The 21,673-nt window shown below is 36.9% G+C and overlaps 1 protein-coding gene across 6 annotated transcripts in view; it reads right to left on the bottom strand.

The window, feature by feature from the left end:
• Window positions 1-21,673, bottom strand: part of rfx1 (regulatory factor X1) — an 87,139-nt gene that overhangs the window by 16,120 nt on the left and 49,346 nt on the right. For 3 of the 6 annotated variants that reach the window (XR_004409894.1, XM_033012228.1, XM_033012230.1), the window contains 11 exons: window positions 17,925-18,020; window positions 13,621-13,724; window positions 12,491-12,758; window positions 10,610-10,791; window positions 7,402-7,521; window positions 5,004-5,140; window positions 3,647-3,765; window positions 2,539-2,648; window positions 1,356-1,507; window positions 1,131-1,228; window positions 162-311 (listed from right to left, as the gene is read on the bottom strand). Coding sequence is in view for 4 of the 6 variants with exons in the window: in XM_033012228.1 (XP_032868119.1) it covers window positions 162-311; window positions 1,131-1,228; window positions 1,356-1,507; window positions 2,539-2,648; window positions 3,647-3,765; window positions 5,004-5,140; window positions 7,402-7,521; window positions 10,610-10,791; window positions 12,491-12,758; window positions 13,621-13,724; window positions 17,925-18,020 (1,536 nt within the window). In the remaining 2 variants the exon portion in view is untranslated. The remainder of the gene's footprint in view (window positions 1-161; window positions 312-1,130; window positions 1,229-1,355; window positions 1,508-2,538; window positions 2,649-3,646; window positions 3,766-5,003; window positions 5,141-7,401; window positions 7,522-10,609; window positions 10,792-12,490; window positions 12,759-13,620; window positions 13,725-17,924; window positions 18,021-21,673) is intronic. The other 3 variants (XR_004409895.1, XM_033012229.1, XM_033012231.1) reach the window with 2 other exon arrangements.

The following is a 21,673-nucleotide window of genomic DNA, read 5'->3' as shown; positions in this document are numbered from 1 at the left end:
TATAAGACTTGATTAAACGTTGCCATTTCTACACGCCTCTCCCAACAGGAGTCAATGGGATATGAGGTCTACCCAAACTAGGCACACTTAAGACCATACGAGATTCTCTTAGCTCTGCTAAGGTCGAACACAAATCTTGCATTTGATGCAATGCTAATTACCTGAACATTTGCAAAATCTACTCGGTTTAGATCACTCAGCATCTGGTTAATCTGCGCAGTATTCTGTAAGACAGCACGGGCTGCCTGAGCAAGATGGTTTAACGATGTGTAGCGCCTCAAAGTCTGTGCAAAGGCACTTGCTGCTGCCACCTGCAAAAGTTAAAAATGAATAGCAACGTCTGTTGCCGGATAACAAACGGTTTCCATTTTTTACAGACATCCATTAGTTGATATTTAAAAATCGATAAAACTCTCAATGTGGTAAGCAACGCAGTTTAATGAATGGCATCAAAAACATACAAGATTGAAAAGAATGATTAATTAAATACTAAAAGTGATGGGAGAGGAAACAAGTTCTGCTATTCATAGAAATGATGTGTGCAGACTTTGGTTTTTGGGGGAATTTAATAGTAGACAATAGATAATAGGTGCAGGAGTAGGTCATTCGACCCTTCGAGACAGCACCGCCATTCAATGTGATCATGGCTGATCATCCCCAATCAGTACCCCGTTCCTGCCTTCTCCCCATATCCCCTGACTCCGCTATTTTTAAGAGCCCTATCTAGCTCTCTTGAAAGCATCCAGAGAACCGGCCTCCACCGCCCTCTGAGGCAGAGAATTCCACAGACTCACCACTCTCTGTGAGAAAAAGTGTTTCCTCATCTCCGTTCTAAATGGCTTACTCCTAATTCTTAAACTGTGTGGCCCCTGGTTCTGTACTCACCCAACATCGGGAACATGTTTCCTGCCTCTAGCGTGTCCAAACCCTTAACAATCTTATATGTTAATATGATGGGAGTTGGATCATATGTAGGTGTGTTCATGTCAGGAGTTCATAATCTACATCCACATCATTAATGACTTAACCTATAAACTGAGTGGGCTCAGATTTATTATTATGTCTGCCAAAGATTTAACCTCCTATTCTTTTGCATTACATTACACAGGAGAGATCTCAGAAACACTTACCTTCACACGAACCATTTCTTCAGGGACATTCATCATAGCATTGGTTAACCAGCTTTCCAAACTTTTTGCAAAATTCCGAATTGCTTGAGTCAAGGCACCTGGCAATGAATGAACTGAAGTTAATCAACATTTCATCGTGCACAGTGGCTTCCGAACCACAAAACTCCAACCAGAATCTTTAAAAAACAAATTCACAAATGAATGATCTTTCCTGAAAATACTTACTCGGGATAGGCCGCAAGACGTCTGGGATTAGGATCTCCACCAGACCTTGGTAAAGCATGTTATCACAGTATTTCGTCCACTTCAGGGAAGGCTCATACTTACAGAGGACAACAAGGCATGACTTAGGGAGGCGTTTCTCAGCTTCATCATCACTGCAAAAAAGAAAGCAAAGACATGGGACATTTCTAACAAGCACACAATAATCCTTCGTTTTAATGCCAAAATCATTCAACACATTCTTAAAAGCAAATCACGGATGCAAAAAAAATATTGGCCCGTTTGTTTTCAGTAGCTTTAGTTTTATTTTTATTCCTCTGAATGGACTTTTTCTTAATGGAAACTGGATATAAAGTACCAGCTCTATCCAATTGAAGGTACTGTTGCATAGAAATGTATTTTTGTTTAGGTGTTTAGATAGTAAATTAGCTACTTAGCCATATCGGAGTGTTGTACTCTGCTTCGACTGATGTTGATATTGTGACTGTGGAGGAATTTCTGGGCATATTTTTTTCATTTTAAGAGAAAAAGTGTTCTCACTGTGCAAAAGTTTTTTCTCACTGAGCAGCGGTAGAGTTGCTGCCTTACAGCGCTTGCAGTACTGGAGACCCCGGTTCAATCCTGACTACGAGTGCTCTCTGTACGGAGTTTGTACGTTCTCCCCGTGACCCGCGTGGGTGTTCTCCAAGATGTTCGGTTTCCTCCCACACTCCAAAGACGTACAGGTTTGTAGGTTAATTGGCTTGGTATAAGTGTAAATTGTCCCTAGTCTGTGTAGGATAGCGTTAATGTGCGGGGTGGAAGATTGCAACCTTCACATGGTCCGCCCTGTTTCGACTAATGCAATCAACTCGAAGTGCACAAACGGAAGATCAAATAGAACATGTTGTCCAACAACATTAGGCTGTGCACGCCACACGAAAGAAGAAGCGTTAACGTGCGGGGGGGGGGGGGTCACTGATCGGTGCAGACTCGGTGGGCCGATAGGCCTGTTTCCAAGCTAAACTAAGCTAAACTAAAACTGAGAGAAAATTAAATTAAAGAAAATGTTGAAGCCTTTATTTTATAATTCTAATCTAAAACAATACCTCACCACTCTCCAATGATTTGCATGTCAAGATCAGGCGCTTTTCCACCCTGATTTTATGAGTTCCACACTTCTGAACATTGTTTTGTTGTCACTCACACTGATAGTCCTGAGCCATCACTGGACTGGGAAGAATTGAATCGCCAAAATGTCTTCCACAAGGTTTCAACCAAAGTAAACTGTAAGTTTACCATCACATCCAAGATCGCCTGTAGAGATTAAATGAGAGTGGATTAGAAATGTTTGGCTAAAACGTTTAAGACAAAAATGTTACATCCTACAAAATAAAATAGTTTGTAATAGCATTGACAAATTAGAAATGTATTTATTATGTATTTATTAAATATATTTAATTTTAGGTGAAAATCTTATCTAGTTTGAGAATGTACCAAACTTGTCATCCAGAACATTCTTGTTGATGATGGCATGGATATCATGACCTTGACACATATTTTAGTAAATCATACTCTAGTCTTTTCCATACACCTATGGTATTTTCTCATCCTTTAATTATCTCACTTTTTTCTAACCCGTTTGTCGATAATGTAAAACTCTTGAACACACATCCAAGTATAACAATCTTCTCACAAAACTATCTTATACTACTTTCCTCCTCAGCCTTTGCACCAAATTTTCATCACTGGTAATTGCAACCACCATTTTATGCACCTTGTCCTCGATTTTCTTATCTTCATTAGCTCTTATTCATTCCCAACTCATATTCTTAAACACTTGCTTGACCTTGCCATTTCACCTGACCTCAGTGCTCCCATTATCTCAATCAAAGAACCACTACCTTGAAGATACACATAAAATGCTGGAGTAACTCAGTGGGCCAGGCAGCATCTCTGGAGAGAAGGAATGGGTGACGTTTTGGATCGAGACCCTTCTTCAGGACTGGTCTCTACTCACATTGTCTGTCCCTATCCTCACCCCCTCTTTCTGTGTCTGGCCTGGTGAAAGCTCTCTCCCTATTTATCAATTATTGCACTTTCAATAGTATAACTTTCGGTTCTCCATTTGTATCTGTATCTGTATCTGTATCGGCATCTGTATCTACCTTGATTCCATTTGTGATGCTTTCATCATCAATATAACCAGATCTTCTCCCCAAAATATAAGAATGTCACAAATCAAACGCTTTGGCTGTTATGTTAGGTACATAAACTTGCGCTTTTAATTAGGTGTATTATGAATATAACAACACCTCGCAGTGCTCCCGATAAAGGTGCTGGAACGCCTTGACGTGTTCAATGGCGATACCGTCAGGTAATGTCTTCCCCTGCAAGTCAATTTCAACAAATTCTGGTAGAGCCCGAGAGGCATCTGAAATATATTACACAATGAAGAATGCAACAAGTTAAAATGCTTGGAATCAAATCACTAAACTCTCAAAGGAGAATCTGAACACACTCGATCAATTGTCAAGCTCTTGAACAATATGGTGAGAATGTTACTTTTACAGTTCTGTAGTTGTATATTTGAGTTCTAAAGCAGTCCAATAATTGAACCTGTCAATTTCAAATATAAAAATTCAGAAATTATTTTCACACCATTAGATTAAATATCCAATTGGAAGGAGATATTAAGAGTTTGTACGAGTTGTGCTGCATTGCTTTTGGTCATTTCCAAAAAAGATTCATTTATGATCATGGAGGTGTCAATAAGCATGACATTGTAAATTGAGGTGCTTAAAGTTAGATCAACCCATGTAAAATTGATCAAAGAAAAATATGGATAAAATATTTTCCAATGGATTGAACAACTATTAATTTGATAACCAGAGCACATTAATAAGGGGAGAAGGTAGACATAAAAGCTGGAGAAACTCAGCGGGTGAGGCTGCATCTATGGAGCGAAGGAATAGGCGACGTTTCGGGTCGAGACCCTTCTTCAGACTGAATGAGGGGACAGATTATTTGTATCAAAGATGATCATCAGAGCATCATAGACAACAATCCCTTATATCGAAGATAGACTCAAGATGCTGGAGTAACTCAGCGGGACAGGCAGCATTTCTGGAATCCATTATATCCTTTGTCTGTGATGAATACATACTATTGCATGCCACCCCTTCTATCTCTATTATTATCTCAACAGAGATGTCTACTGCTTTCCTTGATCCATTAAGTTATATTGTAGATTTTCACCTCAAATAGATATCAATAAGATTACTAAGCAGTTCATGAAAATATATGGCATATGATTTTGTACTTCATTCAGTAAAGTGCCTCAAAGCCCCATTCTGCATCTCCACCGTTATCTCTCATGAATGGAGCATTTTCTGGAAGGCTCAAACTTCAGCACAGCAGTAAAATAAAAGATAGATACAAATAAGGTAAAAAAATAAAAATATATATTTGTTTAAACCATGGGAAGAATGAGATAATGCAACATTCAGATAAATTAGTCAGTGAAACAGACAATAGATTTTGGCTTCACTGATGAGCTGAAAATCGGTGAAAGCGTCACTATGTTCCCATTCGTGACTACCATAGCACTGCAATACAAAGTCTATGTACTGCTCCTGCTACAAAGGATGTAGATCAACTCCAGTAACTCACCCAAGAATTGCTGATATTGCTGCACCTGAGCACTGATATCTGACAGGCCACCAGCCTGCTGTTGCCCAACTCCCATGCCATTTGTCATCCCTTCCACCTTCTGGATTGGCTTGAGTCTGTAACATGGAGAAAACGGACTGAAATACAGTCCATTCCTTTATGGTCAAAGTAGCATTTTCCAAAAAAGTTTAATATAGAACACGTCTTTTTTCCCAGTGTTGACATTTGATCCAGAATTGTAATCCAGAAGCAATTAATGCTCCAAATGGGACAGTCCATCATAAAAGATCTCTCAAACATCAACACTGATACCACAGTGACCTGGAAGTTAACATCTAACAAAGCTCTTAGAAGTGCCATCCACTGATTTCACCATAATAAGTGGTGACAGAAACTTCAGGACACCAAAATGCCCAACATGGTGATGACAAAATTAATCATGAAATTTGCAATTCTTCATTCATGATGCAACAACTGTTATTCTCTAAGGATCTGCAACAGGGGCGTCAGCTTTACATCACCTGAATGCCTGAAGGATCACAAAAGCACGTGCAATAATTTGCTTGAATAAGGACAGAAAGATGCAAAGGAACAAAGAGAAACTCAGCAAGTGGCCAAAGTAACGGAGGATAGGGTATAGTGCAGGGAATTATAAAACAATCTGTGTAGATCAGAGAATGACAAGTTGCTGGGTCTAAATCCTGGAACTCCCTGCCCAACAGCACTGTGGAGTACCTTCACCATAAGGACCGCAGTGGTTCAGGGCAGCAGCTCACGAACATCTTCTCCAGAGCAGTTAAGGATGGGCAATAAATGCTGGCCTTGCCTGCGATGCCCTAATCCCAAAAATGAATTAATTAAATCCTAAATGATAAAGAGACAAGCAGCAATGGTGAAATAAAGAGATTTAGCAATCCACGAAAACAAATTATTGAATATTTATTACCTAGATGTGCAGCAAAGTAATCAAATTAAAAGTAATTGAAAAGTTGACCATTACATTAAAAGTTGAAATTTATGCTATTGTTTTACAAATCAGTGGTCGGATCTTAAATAGAGCGCTATTTTCAGTTCAAGCACCAAACGCTAGGAAATACAATTTGGCCTTGGTAGAAATACAGCATAATGCCGAGGTTTAAATTATGAGGACAGATAATTTGTATGCCTTTGGGTTTTTTAAATTGATAGCTGTCTCAATTGAGCTGTCTAAATGAACAGAAATTTGTCAGGGTAGAAAATCAGCCTATGTTGGTCCAACATTAAAAGCAGGTAAAATGCTGGCATCTATGACAAAAGGATGTCACAATAGATATATTGAAATGACTGGACAGAGTAGGCATGGATTTATGAAAGGAAAACCATATTTGACTAATATACTGGAGTTAAAGGACTCCATTTCTTGGGAGTTAACCATGCCAATTAAATGGATAGGAGTGTGTTTGGATTTTCAAAATGCTTTTATAGAATTCTCAGTCAGGAGGTTGGTGAATGAGATTAAAGCACATGCAATTGCAAAGGAAAAAAAATGATTAACAGATAGAAAACAAAGTGGAAATAAACAGTCCTTTGAAACAAAAAAAAAACCTGGAGGTGCTGGAAATCTGATATAAAAACAAAAAATGCTGGAAACACTCATCAGGTCAGGCAGCAGCTTTGGAAAGAGACGCAGTTAACTTTACAAGATGATGAAGGTTCCCCTGTGCAAGAACTAGGAAAGAAAGTTTCTATTTCCACAGATACTGCTGAGTATTTCCAGTTTTAATAAACAGATCTTTATCAGATTGTCAGGCTGTGACTCGTGGGTACTGCAGGAGTTGGTGCTTGGGATGCAGTTATTTACAATCTTTAGCAAAAATTTGGCTGAAGGGACCAAATGTTATGTTTCTAAGTTTGCTGATGATACAAAGCTCAGAGAGAATGCAGGCAGGGAAGAGGATTAAAAGGGGTTTAAGGGAACATAGTTATGGGCAAGAACATGACAAATTGAATTTTATGCAGAAGAGTGAGATTATCAATTTCAGTGCACAATACAGTAAGTAACAATATTATAATATTAGGGTAGTCCATGGTTCAAGCAATCCATCTGTAGCAGAATGATTTCAAGCCTTGTTCACAATCCTTTTCTATTGTATTTAAAAATATCCCCTGAATCAAATCTCACTGAATGCAAAGTGCAGATACTGAAAACTAATGGATTTGATGCTACAATAAAGATTATTGGACTTCGTTAAGCATGTACCTTCTCATTAATCATAGAAAGCACTATTGGGACCATTGCGCTTGCATTTTAGCGATTAGTTGTCTTAAAAATATATACTTCCACAATCTGAATCAGTTGTAGATTCAAAATTGCCGCCTCTTCACCAGCATTAGCATGACGGGATCTTTGCTTACTCACCTCTGCTTCTGTGTGAATGGCTGTTGTCTTATGGCCAAGTGTTGCTGATCCTCGATCAGTCGAATTAGTGGTGAGTTTGCTTTAATCCGAAGCCCATAGTAATGATACTTTGAGTTTCCCCTAAAAAAATGAAGATAAACATTTGATAGTCGTAATATAATTTCTTATAAAATGCATACGAGGACCTGGATGATCAACCGTGATTTGAGTCAGAAACATCAATTCAAGTCTTACATTATTTGATAAAACTGCATTGCTCAGTTATGAGCCTAGAATGCACAGAGTACACAAGAGTGATATGAATCTTTGTGTCACATACATTTACCACATTGGGCCACATACACGCACTTTGCATATAATGTTGATTTTTAGTTTAGTTTAGTTTAGAGATACAGCACGGAAACAGTCCCTTCGACCCACCAGGTCCGCGCCGACCAGCGATCCCCGCACATTAACACTATCCTACACGCACTACGGACAATTTTTACATTTACCAAGCCAATTAACCTATAAACCTGTACGTCTTTGGAATATGGGAGGAAACCGGAGATCTCAGAGAAAACCCACGCAGGTCACGGGGAGAACGTACAAACTCCGTACAGACAACACCCATAATCGGGATCTAACCCGGTCTCCGGCGCTGCATTCGCTGTAAGGCAGCAACTCTACCGCTGCGCCACCATGATTGTTGGAAAGCAGGTCCAAACACCAGGTAAGACTGTTGCACCTAGCATTAAGGGATCCATATTTGGAACTCCTGGCTGTCCACCAGCAGAAATGGTTTAATTTCTTGACCATGCAAACTGAAGCTTGCAAGTCAGTCAAAGGGCAGTTAAGGATGGCCAAATGCCAGCCTTTTCAGCAATGTCAACACTTCAAGAAACAAATTTTAAAGTAGGGGAGATCCATGCGACTAACAGGCAAATTGCTACATGTCCTCTGAGAATCAGTATTTTAGTGCACATTTCACAACAAGGGACAATTTCCAGGCCACAATATTTACATCTACATTCTTGTGCAGATGAAATTCATAATAACAAATGAATCCCTCCGGTCAATATGAACTTCAAACATTCCAAGTCATAAACTGACCAATGGCCAAAATGATTCTCAAAAACACCGTAAGGGTTTGGTTTGCCTCGCCCTGTAATCAATCCATCACTACTGGGATAATTCCAACTCGAGGCAAAAAAATAGAGTAAAGGAATGTAAATAAATACAAATTCTGTTCTATTCCTCCTTTCCTCAATTTTTGTAAATATTTCCTTCATTTTGCTTTTATTCTACTTTTCCATGCATTTTTTAGAATTTAAAAACAGTTCTAATATCGACTAATTTGCAATTTCACCACCTTATTCAGTACTGCACAGATTAATCTTTACAAAAGTAAGATGCCAAGATAAGTTAAGATTAATCTCATAATTTATCGGTTTCCATTGATCACCCTTCGATGAACCATTCGTAATTACTTTTGAAACTTTCCAAAGTTTAGGAGCAATATCAGTTCTGGCCACACAGTGGTGCCACAGCACATTGCTAAACATTTTACTGAATTAAAGTACAGAATCCAAAAGCCTGGCACTGCAGATGTGGAAATGTGAAGTAACAGCAGTTTGTATTAAACAGATTGACAACATCTATGGAGGGAGAAAAAGAATGAACATTTCAGAATAAGAAACATAGAAACATAGGTGCAGGAGGAGGCCATTCGGCCCTTCGAGCCAGCACCACCATTCATTGTGATCATGGCTGATCGCCCCCTATCAATAACCCGTGCCTGCCTTCTCCCCATATCCCTTGACTCCACTAGCCCCTTGAGATCTATCTAACTAATCTATCTAAATAATGACTTGTCTTCAGAACTGAGATAAGTTAGAAATGAAATATGTTAAAAATTGCAGAGATGGGGAAAGGGCAAAGAGAACATAAGGGAAGGATTATGGTGGGGCAACAGTAGAGTTGCTGCCTAACAGCACTTACAGCACCGGAGACCCGAGTTTGATCCTAACTATATCTGTATGGAGTCTCTACGGTGCTGTCCGTACGGAGTTTGCATATTTACCGTGTGACCTTGTGGTTTTCTCCAAGGTCTTCGGTTTCATCCCACACTCTAAAGATGTAGAGGTTTGTAGGTTAATTAGCTGAGAATAAATGTAAATTGTCCCTAGTGTGTGTAGGATAGTGTTAATGTGCGGGGATCGCTGGTCAGTGCAAACTTGGTGGATCAAAGGGCCTGTTTACGCTCTGTATCTCTAAATTAATCTAAACTATGATAGAATGAAGTGCAAGAGGAAGTAAGATACATAAGTCCTAGTGGTGCTGATTGAAATAGGTGAATAGCAAAACGTACGTCGAGAGGAGATCTAAATAGGAGATTGAGTGTAAACTCAAACACTAGCAAAGGATAGAAAAATAAAAAGACACTGAATGGCAGGAATGTGAAATTGTTCTCTTTGTCTTGTGTCATCAAGCCTGTGATATGCCATCATAAAAAGAGGCGCAGTTCTACAAGTGTTTGTTGAGCTTTGTCTTATTCCGCCTTTATTCGTTTACCTGACTTTCTAGAGTAGGTAGGTAAAAAATATTAACATTGCTACGATAGTCAGTTTAATAATTAATACAAGATCACCAAATTGACAAGCCAAAGCAGTTACATCAGATAATGGTTTAGTTTAGTTTAGTTAAGAGATACAGTGTGGAAACAGGCACTTCGGCCCACCGAGTCTGCGCCTACCAGCGATCCCCACACACTAACACTATCCTACACACACTAAGGACAATTTATAATTTTAACCAAGTCAATTAGCCCATAACACTGTACGTCTTTGGAATGTGGGAGGAAACCAGAGATCCCGGAGAAAACCCACGCAGGTCACAGGGAGAACGTACAAACTCCGTTCTTTTGGAATGTAAGCAGGGTTACATTAAACTGCCATTTTGATTAGAATAATGAGATGACAAAAGCTCAATAAATTACAATAAAAATTGACATGTCACCCCAATAAAATGTTTTAATACTGACATTGTGAAGTAAAGATTCTTGATAAGTTTAATTTCAGTTAGGAGGGAGAAAAACTGAAAGTAACAAATTATTTTATAATACTAGTCTAACCATTTTAAGTTTAACAAATGACTTTCAAAAGACAGTTTGGTCTGCAATCCCAAATTTTGCTGAATACTCTGTGAAAATTTTAAGGTAAGAGCTAACCTTGTGCCAAGTCTCCGAGTCCGGAGTCCCATAAATACTGATCGTATCAGTTTGCCAAATGAGGCAGCATTTACTGGCTCTAGTTTTTGCTCCTGACAGTGTAGCAGGTAATGACAGTACAAAGTGCTTCGGGGCAAGCTAACTCCTTCTGCAGTTTCATAATTATCCAATAACCACTGAACCTGTGCAAAAACAAAAAAGAATGGATTTTTATCATTTTGATATGTTACTTCCTTGCAATACCATTTTATTGTAAATCTAATTATTTAAATGCAACTTAAAAGGGCTAATTCAACAATTCAGTATTAAATGTATAATATTTAACAGTGCAATTCCACAGAGGAGAAACAAAAGACAATTCATGCAAGAATATATATTTTTTGAATTGTATTTAAAATGCAGCATTCAAACAGTAATTTTAATTAGTACAGGTAATAGATCTGCTGTCACATTGCTAACATTGCAAAATGGAAAATGAATTGGGATAGACTTAACTTGCAGATTGGGTCAAAATATGGCATGACGGGTTTGTTATTGTAAAACCCTTATTTGAATTGATTCCATTGGAAATAAAAAAATGCTTAGTTTCTAATGCAAGTAAAATTTTATTGACAAGAAAATCGAACATTTGCCCCATTTTATAATTTATAATTGTTACAATCTTTCTCTCGGTAAATCTCTATTTTTCTCACTCTTTTTCGTTCTTTCTCATTCTTCCTCTCTCCCTCTTTCTATAAGCCTTTCCACCCATTGTCTTTCTTCTGCATAACTCCCTCTCACTGCTCTGCCTGAAGGTACAAGATTCACATATACATTAATATCGTGCCACTGTTTCTATTCACATTAATTTCTTAGGTACTTAAGTGATACCATATTTAAAAAAATAATAAACAAAGCTCTCTGAAAGTGATCTACCCAACACGCACAGTAATTTAGTCTTCTACATAGCACTTCTGTTCATTGTGAATCAATTGAATGCACTGCGCAAACCGTTTGTGCTTTTTAGGTGTATTTTTGTGATATATGTTATATAAAAGGCTCAGTGCACTGCTAGTTTCAAAACCCTACACCAAATTAATCCTACAATAGTTCTCCAACATAGTTCAATATTTTTATAACATATTTCAAAATTGTGTTTAATTATGTAATTTTATTACAGACATAATTCAGTATCATTGATAACATGTACAAAGTCTGTAAGTATTTTATACTATACTGAAAAGCACAGTCTTGTAATAATCTGGAATTCTCCATTCATAATTTTAGGAGGTTTGTCAAAATTTGTTTGCATTCTAATATATTCCTTGATTAAACACCAATTCAGTAAAACAAAAGTCTAATCAAATCATTTTTAATTGAGTATCTAAGAAGCTATGAATCTGGGAGTTCAAGTGCCTATATATAAAGCACAGATTTTTCATATTAGTAATTTAAAATATGGGAACTCTCATGTGAGATGTAGCCACAATACTCAGTGCAATTATTATTCTAAACATTTTATATATTCAATATTCAATTGCCTCTTTTTTACTTCATATCCAATTTTTATTCCAATCTTGATGTACAAATTCTTCTGCAAATATTTTAAATGCTATTCCACTAGACAACAGAAATTAATCTTGCTGTTCTAGATGCTTATTATCTCTTTTTTTTAAAGAGCATCCCTCCTTTAAAATATATTTTATCTGGAAAAAGCCAATTAAATTTGAGCACAAAGGTAATAGCAATTAAACTGCGACAGGTGATCTTGTGATTCAGATCTTCAACATTCTGTTTGGGAGGTAGGTGTCTAACAATTGTGCTATTGACCATCCTTATTGAACAATACAAAACAGAAATCCCAGGGGAGTCAGCACTTGGAAGAGTTGACCGGTGACTCACTGTGGCTGGAGAGGCACGCATGGTGTGACTGTAAGACTGACTGGAGCTCCCCAGCATGTAACCTCCCTGGATGACATAGGTCCCTCCTCCTGGGTTGGCCACAATCTGCCCTCCCGTCACATACATTGGCACCGTTCCACTACTGACCACGTTCTGCGAAGTCACCGGCGTGGCAACCTGGTTTGGCGTCCCCTGAGATTCATAGTAACTCCCGCCTGTGTTCTGGTTGTACAGCTGAGTTTCAGAATAAGGGTAGTTGTTTGAACGTCTGAAATGAAAAAGTAAGGCAGCGGATCCACAAAGATGACTTTAGTGACAGTTTGTCGACATATTGAAAAGTACATTTAAAAACCTTTTCTGATTGTAAAAGTTAAAATATATCGCATGGAATTAAATATTATTAATTATTTTGTTACCAAAGAGGGGCATGCAGTTCTTTTAATTTGTTCCATAGATAGCCTTTCTCTAAAACAAAACAGGCATTCATTATAATAATAATATTAAATGCAGGTATCGAGTTCATCAAATGAACCTGAAGATACAAAATGTGTGCATTTCGAATATTATGTAATGTTATCAAGGAGGGGTGGTTGCAATTAATGCAAATATGTTCTGTAAAGCTGTAAACACTGTTTGAAACACAACCATAGCTAATCGTATATATTTGTTATAACAATCTAAAATTCTGAGATCAATGTCTGAGACAGTTGCTTAATAATAAAAACTGATTTCAATCAGAATTTGATTAAATTGAAGGTTTGTTGCATCAATTGGAAAATAAATAGTAATGCAAATTCACAGTACATGTATAGCAATTGTATCTATGTTTATAGCAGCAAGTACTACAAAAATAATTTTTGTAAGATAATTGACACTTGCTTCCCTCCAAGTAATTTTTGATCAATTTGTGTTGGTGCTAAGATAGGCAAGATAGTAATCAATTTTACATTTACTCACGTAGATTAACAATTACATATTTGGGGCCTTCTTTTGTACTTTGAAGATTCTAATTCCTTTTTTTAAATTAACTATACAAACTTCCAGTTTTAAGAATAACATGGGTTCCATTATCAAGCACATTTTTATTTATCAGTCCGTGAAGTGTTCTGACAGTCAATATTTCTACTCACATTGTGCTTCCTGTATAGCTGGCATCACCCCCTTCCACATACTGCACCTGGTTCGAGTAGACATGTTGAACAGGCTGCACTGGGACCTGTTGTAACTGCTGAACCTAAACATTGTGATTATCCAGAGAGAAAAGGTCATTATGGAGCATCATCTATTAGTTAAAAATATTAACAAGATTTATTTTGATGCAAAGTACTACTTTTTCTTTAATATACTCCCCATTTAAATAATATGACAAAGTCTACATGTACATTACTGGGCACAGTTCAAATCCAAACTTCACCACTCATTCCCACAAGTATCCTTTTAATAATCTTTCAATCATCCAGAGGCCTTTACCCAGGGTAGGAGATTCAAGAACTAGAGGACATTGTTTAAGGTGAGAGGGGAAAGATTTAATTGGAACCTGAGGGGCAATTTTTTCATTCAGAGGGTGGTGGGTAACTGGAATAAACTGCCAGAGGAAGTAGTTGAGGTAGGTGCAATAAAACATTTAAAAGACACTTGAACAGGTACATGGATAGGAAAGGTTTAGAGGGATATAGACCAAATGCAGGCAAATGTGATCTGTTTGGATGGGGCATCTTGAATGGCATGGGCAAGTTGGGTGGAAAGGTCTGTATCCGTGCTATAGGACAAAATAACAAAATGAACTGTTTGCAGCCACTATTCACAATTGAAATTATTACAAGCCAATTATTATTTATATAATTATCAGTCTTGTAAATTATGCATGCATTGCAACGTCTACACTACTGTGAATGTGTTGCACAATTGGTTTTCTAAACCAATGCAGGTGCTAACCATGCAGTTCAGTCCATTTTTACTGGACTACTACTTGTCTGACTAGTCTAACTACAATACATATTGCAAGCTTATCTTAACAAATGCTATTTTAAAAGTACAATAATTATTTTGCATCCCCATAGAATATTTAGCTATCCATCATAGGACTTTCCTATAGGAACTACACATCAAAAACTAAACTATAATTTCTGATTTTTCAATAGAATTTTACTTTCATTATTACCCACAGAAAATGTTTCCTTATATTCAGTTGAGGCAATAATAAAAAGATCAATTTCATCATTTTAAACATGCAATTTAAAAATGTCCAAACTAACTTTTAAGATATTTTAGATTGAATGCTAAATGTTTAAATAGAAATATAAAGGTTTATTTTTTATCTAGGTTATCGAGAAGTTTGATCACCTAAGTTTCCAGATGCTCAAACATCTATCTGACTTGGGACAAAAAGGCTCAGCAAGAAACACTAAATGTGTTTGCCTCATTTTATATTTGTTTGCCAGTATATTACTTTCAAGAAAGCTCGTGACTTTGTCCACAGAGGTACAATAATAAGTGCCAGATTCTGTGTTTCTATATTTACTAAAATACAATACTTAATAGATAGACCAAATATCAACACAGGGTGCTAAGAACTTAAATAACGAACCCTTCCATCCATTCTTATAACTATTTCCTATTTAACCTACTTTAAGCGCAGTTGGTCCAGTTCCGAAAACTAATGCCTGAGGGACTCGCTGAACCTTGACTCGCTGCTCAGGGCTGGCTGGTAACATGGAGAAAAATGGAACCTGCTCAATAATCACTTTCTGCTCTGTGCTGGGTAGATGCTGGGGTGTAAATCGAATCACTTCAACTCTCGGTGCTGAGGTAGAGGGCATCATGTGTAGGACGTGCACTTTGTGTTCTGGACTCAATGCTTGGGAATTTCCTAACTGATGTTCTTCGTGAATACTGTTCCTTGAGCCGGGAGAATCGGCAACTACCTGCAGCTTCTGATCTTTCTCTAGCAAACTGGAAATGTCATTCTCCGTGCTCTAGTGTATAATATAAGCAAATTATTCAGAATACAACGCACGTTCCAATGTAAAAAGTCACAAAGACGGAAGGATGAACATGCCAGCATTGAATGGAATTGAACCAACAAATCATGAATAATCTGAACATTTAAGTGGTTTCTGAACGTACTGGAAATTAACTGTAGTATCTTAAAGGAGGGTATCAATCAATGAGGATCTCTATCCGGCTCCCATATAAAACCATAGTAAAATTTATTCTTAACTTAATATGAAAAATTATCGTTTATAAACATGGATAGTACAGGAAACAGAAAAGAAACAAGCTTCTGCTCATGAGGATGACCACAAAAATAATTAAAGGTACATAATCTGTGAAATATGTAACCGGACACTGTTTATCAATAATTTGGATACAAAAATAATTCCATTCTCCAGCATGGTTCATCCCCCCACTTAGACAAAAAATAGTTTACACAATTCACAAACATGCATATTAAAGCAACTGCAATAACTACATTGGTTATGGCCGCACACATTAATTTATTTATAAATCTCGGAGAGAAAGAAAAATTCAGACTTAATATTTATCCAAAAATAAACACTTAAAATTTAATTTGACTATCTCTCACTTAGAATTTTTTTTTCCTATAATTCCCATGGGAATTTTTCAGGGATCACTGAAAACGAGAACAAACTTTGGTCGACTAAAGAACTATTATTCAATTTTTTGTCTGTTTCATGAGGGGGTGAAAAGCAAAGTGTTTCTGAGGTGAGGGACCAGAACATGATTTTTAATGGCATTGGAGTGGGGTCATGTGTTACTCTAAGACGTTTTACTCCATTCATTTTTAACTATTGCGGGTTCTTGCAGCTGCCAGTACTTAAACTTGCAGTTGTGACCCTGGTGCCCAGTCCTTAAAGCACTGGTTCGCGATCTCCAGCGTGGCACAAAGTTGAGCCGTGGATTGAAACTTGGCCACGAAGGGGTGGGGATTGGGGGTCCAAAAATGTTTTTGCTTTCTTAATTATGGATAATTCCAGTGAATGACACACAACCTTGCAGCTGTTGTGCAAAGTTCAGCAAGCAAGGGATAGGCAGGTAGACCGGTAGGAACGCTCAATGTCGTCACAATATACATTGCAAGTCTCTGAGTGATTTTTCCAAGCCCTTGGACAAATTATTTCCCATTTAAACGGAGCAGAGGAACAGGCGCTCTGGTGAATACAGAGGCGACAAAGGAACCAGGGCCTGCCAAGGCAGAAGCTAAAGTTTCATTACTTCCAAACAATCCAACATTTTCTATACCAGGTCTTAATGGTTTATGAAAGTAGCTCCTCAAAAGGGTCATTAAGAATAGGCCATCAATGCTAGCCTTGGCTAGCATTGGCTATGTCCCATAAAACTATTAAAAATATAATATTTTTGTGGGATCTGGTTGGAGGCGTATTGTCTGCCAAGTTTCCTTCATTAAAACAATGACTATATCTCATGTGGGTAAGAGAGGATATATAAATATAAGTCTCATTTTCGTTTTTTAAGGATGCCAGAAAATCAACAAACAACTGATTTACTTCCCATATTTAGGAACTACAAACTATGTCAGTGGATGGCACAGAGGCGTAGCAGTTGAGTTGCTGCCTTACAGCGCCAGAGACCCGGGTTCGATCCTGAATATGGGTTCTGTCTGTACAGAGTTTGTGCGTTTGCCCTGTGACTGAGTGGGTTTCCTCCGGGTGCTCTGGTTTCCTCCCACACTCCAAAAATGTATGGGTTTGTAGGTTAATTGGCTTTGGTAAAATAGTAACTTGTCCCAAGTGTGTAGGATACTGCTGGTGTACGGGGTATTTGTTGGTCAGCGCAGACACGGTGGGATGAAGGGCCTGTTTTTGTGCTGTTTCTCTGAAGTCTAAAGTCTGATTTTAGAGGAGAACAGCATCAAACTTGGTTTGCTGATCCTAATTTCAATATTCCCCCTCCCAAAGCCACCCTCTCCATAAACTCCCAATTTCTTCCATTCCCACCCCAAACTCCCAATCCCAGCCCAATTCAATACTTAACTACCAATATCTCGGCTACATATAGAATGTCATATTTCTGTAAATGTCTCCTAGTGTGTAGTGAGTGATGTGAAAGTGGGATAACATAGAATTAGTGTGAATGGGTAATCGATGGCCAGCGTGGACTCGGTGGGCCAAATGGCTTTTGCCGTATATCCAAACTCTAAACTAAACAAAAATTTCCATCCTAGCTCACATATTTAATAGTTCGAACATGATTTAAGCAAATAGCAAAATTGCCTGGCAGAAAATAACTTTAATGACAGGAACTGTACTGTAATTTCTTTGCACAATTGTACATTTTAAAGTATAGTCATAATTAATGATTAACAAAGTTGGCTGATCTCAATTTAAACCACATTAATTTTAGTGGAATATAAATACAAAATAGAGATTTAAAAATAATCAACAATGTTTACCTCCTGAGAAACATGAACTTGCTGTAACGCTTGTACTGATAACTGTTGAACCTGGCTGGTTTTTGCAGCCTGTGGTGTTGTTTGTACAACAGATCTCTGCAGAGGCAAAATAACATCAATTAATTCTACTTACACCTTGAGCTAAAGGATCACCTTTTGAAGAAAGGATCATCTTTGATGGTTAATATTTTAACAGCTACTCTTATGCAGAGACCCAAAGGGATTGTTGTATGATGCCTTCTTTCTTAACAGAGCAGATAACATGATACAACTAGGAATGTCATCTTCTGCTGAGAACTTGTGAGAGCATTAATCATTTCCACAGGATTTTTTTAGCAACTTTAATCCCTATTGTATTTGAGATGGAGATGCCAGAATCAGCTAATAAACTGAACTTTGGGTTTCCATTCCTTGATGATCTTCTGACTAGCAGCAGGAAACTGTGTTATGGGGAGAGGAAATGCAAGGCGATGTCACAAGTGGAACTAAAAATAATCTTATCGATAGGCTGTTCTATCCTGATGATGATTTAAGACTTAATTTTAGGAGGAGATGGGTGCATCTCATATTAGAAGTTCTCTCTCACAGTTGTTTCCTTTAAACTAAACGAGTATTTTAAAATTGCTAATATAATAAATCATTGTTCATAAACAATAGACATCCTGAGATTTCCCATTTCCTTTGTTGCTTGAAAATGTGCTATTTTGATTCCCTTTACTAGACATAAATGTTTTCTCTTTAACAAGTATTGTGAGGAGAAAACCTTGTCCAAAAAATATAAAGCATATGACAGAACATTAATGAAATAGATTTGTAAAAATATTCTGCAACGTTTTTGTTCAATCAAATATCAAAAATAATATCATTACGAGTATTTTTTTAATCCAAATTTTGAACTCAAGATCAAATCCAAAGGTCATAGAATAAATCTGAATAACTAATATGAAGGAAGCAGGCTGTATTGAAGGTAGACAAAATTGCTGGAGAAACTCAGCAGGTGAGGCAGCACCTATGGAGTGAAGGAAATAGGCAACATTTTGGGTCGAAACCCTTCTTGTTGAGATGTGTGGTTAGATTTATAGATTTTCAGAGGTCTATTTAATTACTGGAGCCATTAAAATCGCTGAATTAAAAGTGAAGTCCAGAAGATGCCTGGTCAAAGGTGACTGTTGTTACGCTGAGCTTTGTTTAAGCAACTGTTTTAGATAACTCAGTCAAACCATCCTTGCAGCTCACATTTCAGTACTTTTTTTTGACAATTTCAGATGTCTTTCAAGTCATCTTGTTGACATGCTTTTTGTTATTCCGCTACCTTTGCAAACTGTCCGCTGGGTCTATATTGCGTCATTCATTCGCTCCTGTTCCCACCCTATCTCAGAAATTGTCTTTATCTCTCTCTTACACTCTTCCCATTTTAAATGCCTCTCTTCTCTGTCCACAGATTCTGACCCGAGTACTGACAATATTTTGATTCAGCGACCTTCAAGGTAATCTTTTGAGAAACACTTAACTGAATGTGGAACTGCAGGAGCTGTTAGATATTATGAAAAGCAATCACAAGTTCAGTCACACAGAAGACAAACCCAGATCAATGAATACTGTATCCGTTACAAAAAAAAAGACAAGCACTCAATTTACCAGGCCAACGCATGACTACAATTTTGAAGGATTTCCCAGTGTATGACATAGACTCAGCTAAACGATGATAATCATGCACATCAAATATTAGGACGAATGAAGGGCGTTTAGTACAACAATATGAGGGGGACGGGATCCTGATTCTGAGGGGAGATTATAGAATCTGGGGCTATACTCCTTAAAATTTGTGTGAATTTAATCGTGGGTTCAAAATGATGATGGGGTTTGACAGAATTAGAAAGAGAAATTGCTTGCATTGACGAGCCAATTGATTGCCAGAGGAAACAAGGTTAAGAATCAAAGGGGGTACAAACAGAAATATATTTACATAATGAGATATGATCTTGATGTGCCTGAACGGATGGTGTGAACAGATGACGTTGCAAATTGGAATTAACAGGAAAACTTTTAGAGTTAAGAGAATAATATAGTGAGAAGAATGGGCAGATTGGTCTCCTTCTGTGAAAACATTGTATAATGCTATTAATCCAATCTAAAATAATTACTACTAACAAGCAAATAGGAATCATCTTTCCTTAATCTATATATGCTAAAGTGTTTCTTGGTTCTTGTTTCACTTAATGGAACCAGTGAAATTAGGTGAATTGAAATAAATCTATTGAGATTTTGTTTTTGAAGTACAATTCTCATGCATTGAAACAGGTCTTTTGATTGCTTATCATTAATGTACAGATAATAAATTCATCAAACACCTCAACGTGGTAATGGAAAACATCAACAATGCTCTGGAAAATGCATTGACCAAAACAGACAAACAAATTCAGTAATGAAATATTTCAAGATTTCCCTTGCAATAATTAAAATCATTATTATCAGTACAATTAAATGAATAAACTATGCATTAATCTATTATTTAAATATATCTGCAATATCAAAACTAAAATAATCTACTCCCAGCAAAGAATATTTATGAATTTAAGCATGAAACAAATAAATTAAAACCTCTACAGGAAGGCATTTTTGTCATTGTAACTTTCAAAGACTGACACAAAACCAGATAACACTACAAAAAATATACACAGAACACAAAACATTTAAAATAGTGACTGTGAAGAAAATTGACAGTTTTCATGATGACAATCTAAATAAAAGGTTTCCTATGTGAAAACTAAATTAATATATTTATCTATTTTGAAGTAAGAAGTGTGAACATAGAATATAGAATTCCTGATTTTTGCTCAGTGTGTAATTTTGACAAAATTGCCCCATCGAAGAAACCAAAAAGAGAAATTATAATTAAATTACTAAGCACAGCCTTCATCAGTATGGAACAACAATCTTCAATTGACAGCCATAATAGGTACGAAAGGCAAACCTTAAACGCTACAAAATATATGTTAAAAAAAAAAGGAAATCTGCTTAAATGTTATAAACAATAATTTTCAATGTTAACTAAACTAATTATTACATCTGGAATTACAACCTATACTTTGGGGGAGTTTAATGTGGACTTTATCGTTGGAATGAAATGGTTATGAGAAGAATTGTGGTTTCCTCCCAAAAATAATGATGGGTTACGATAAAACAAATAAGAGAAATCTAATCGCAATGGTAAAAAAAACATCAATTAGAAGCTTTTTCATCTATAGTATGAAAAAAAAAGTTGGACGTTTTAAACCAGCAATCTGTTGCGTAAGATGCACCACCAGGAATAGTGGGGTAATCAGATTTCATTGTATTGCCATTAAAATTGGAAGAAGTTAAAGTTTATGTTAAAAATTTGAATGAATTATGAAGCAAAAGCAGGGACATAGCAATTAGTAGATAGTTCTTTCAGCAGACTGGTAATATGCTGAAGAGTATTCAACTGTGATATTAAGTTCAATTATGTTGTTACTTTTGACATACATAACAAAAAAAGTTGAAATTGGAAACATAGACCTTCAGAGACATGAACCGATACTTTGAATTTAAAAATAAATGTTGACTCGCACCAGCTGAAAAGACATTTGAATAAAAAACACGTACCTTTAAACCCGTTAACAATAAATGAAACTTACATAGCCACGCAAACTTATGTCAAGAGTAGTATTAAAAATCAAACCCAAAACATAATGAATATTTGGACAATATGGTCATGATGAAGTAAA

This window comes from Amblyraja radiata, chromosome 35, assembly GCF_010909765.2.
Source record: "Amblyraja radiata isolate CabotCenter1 chromosome 35, sAmbRad1.1.pri, whole genome shotgun sequence".
In the NCBI taxonomy this organism is placed as follows: Eukaryota; Metazoa; Chordata; class Chondrichthyes; order Rajiformes; family Rajidae; genus Amblyraja; species Amblyraja radiata.
This window is presented reverse-complemented; position numbering and strand designations above follow the sequence as displayed.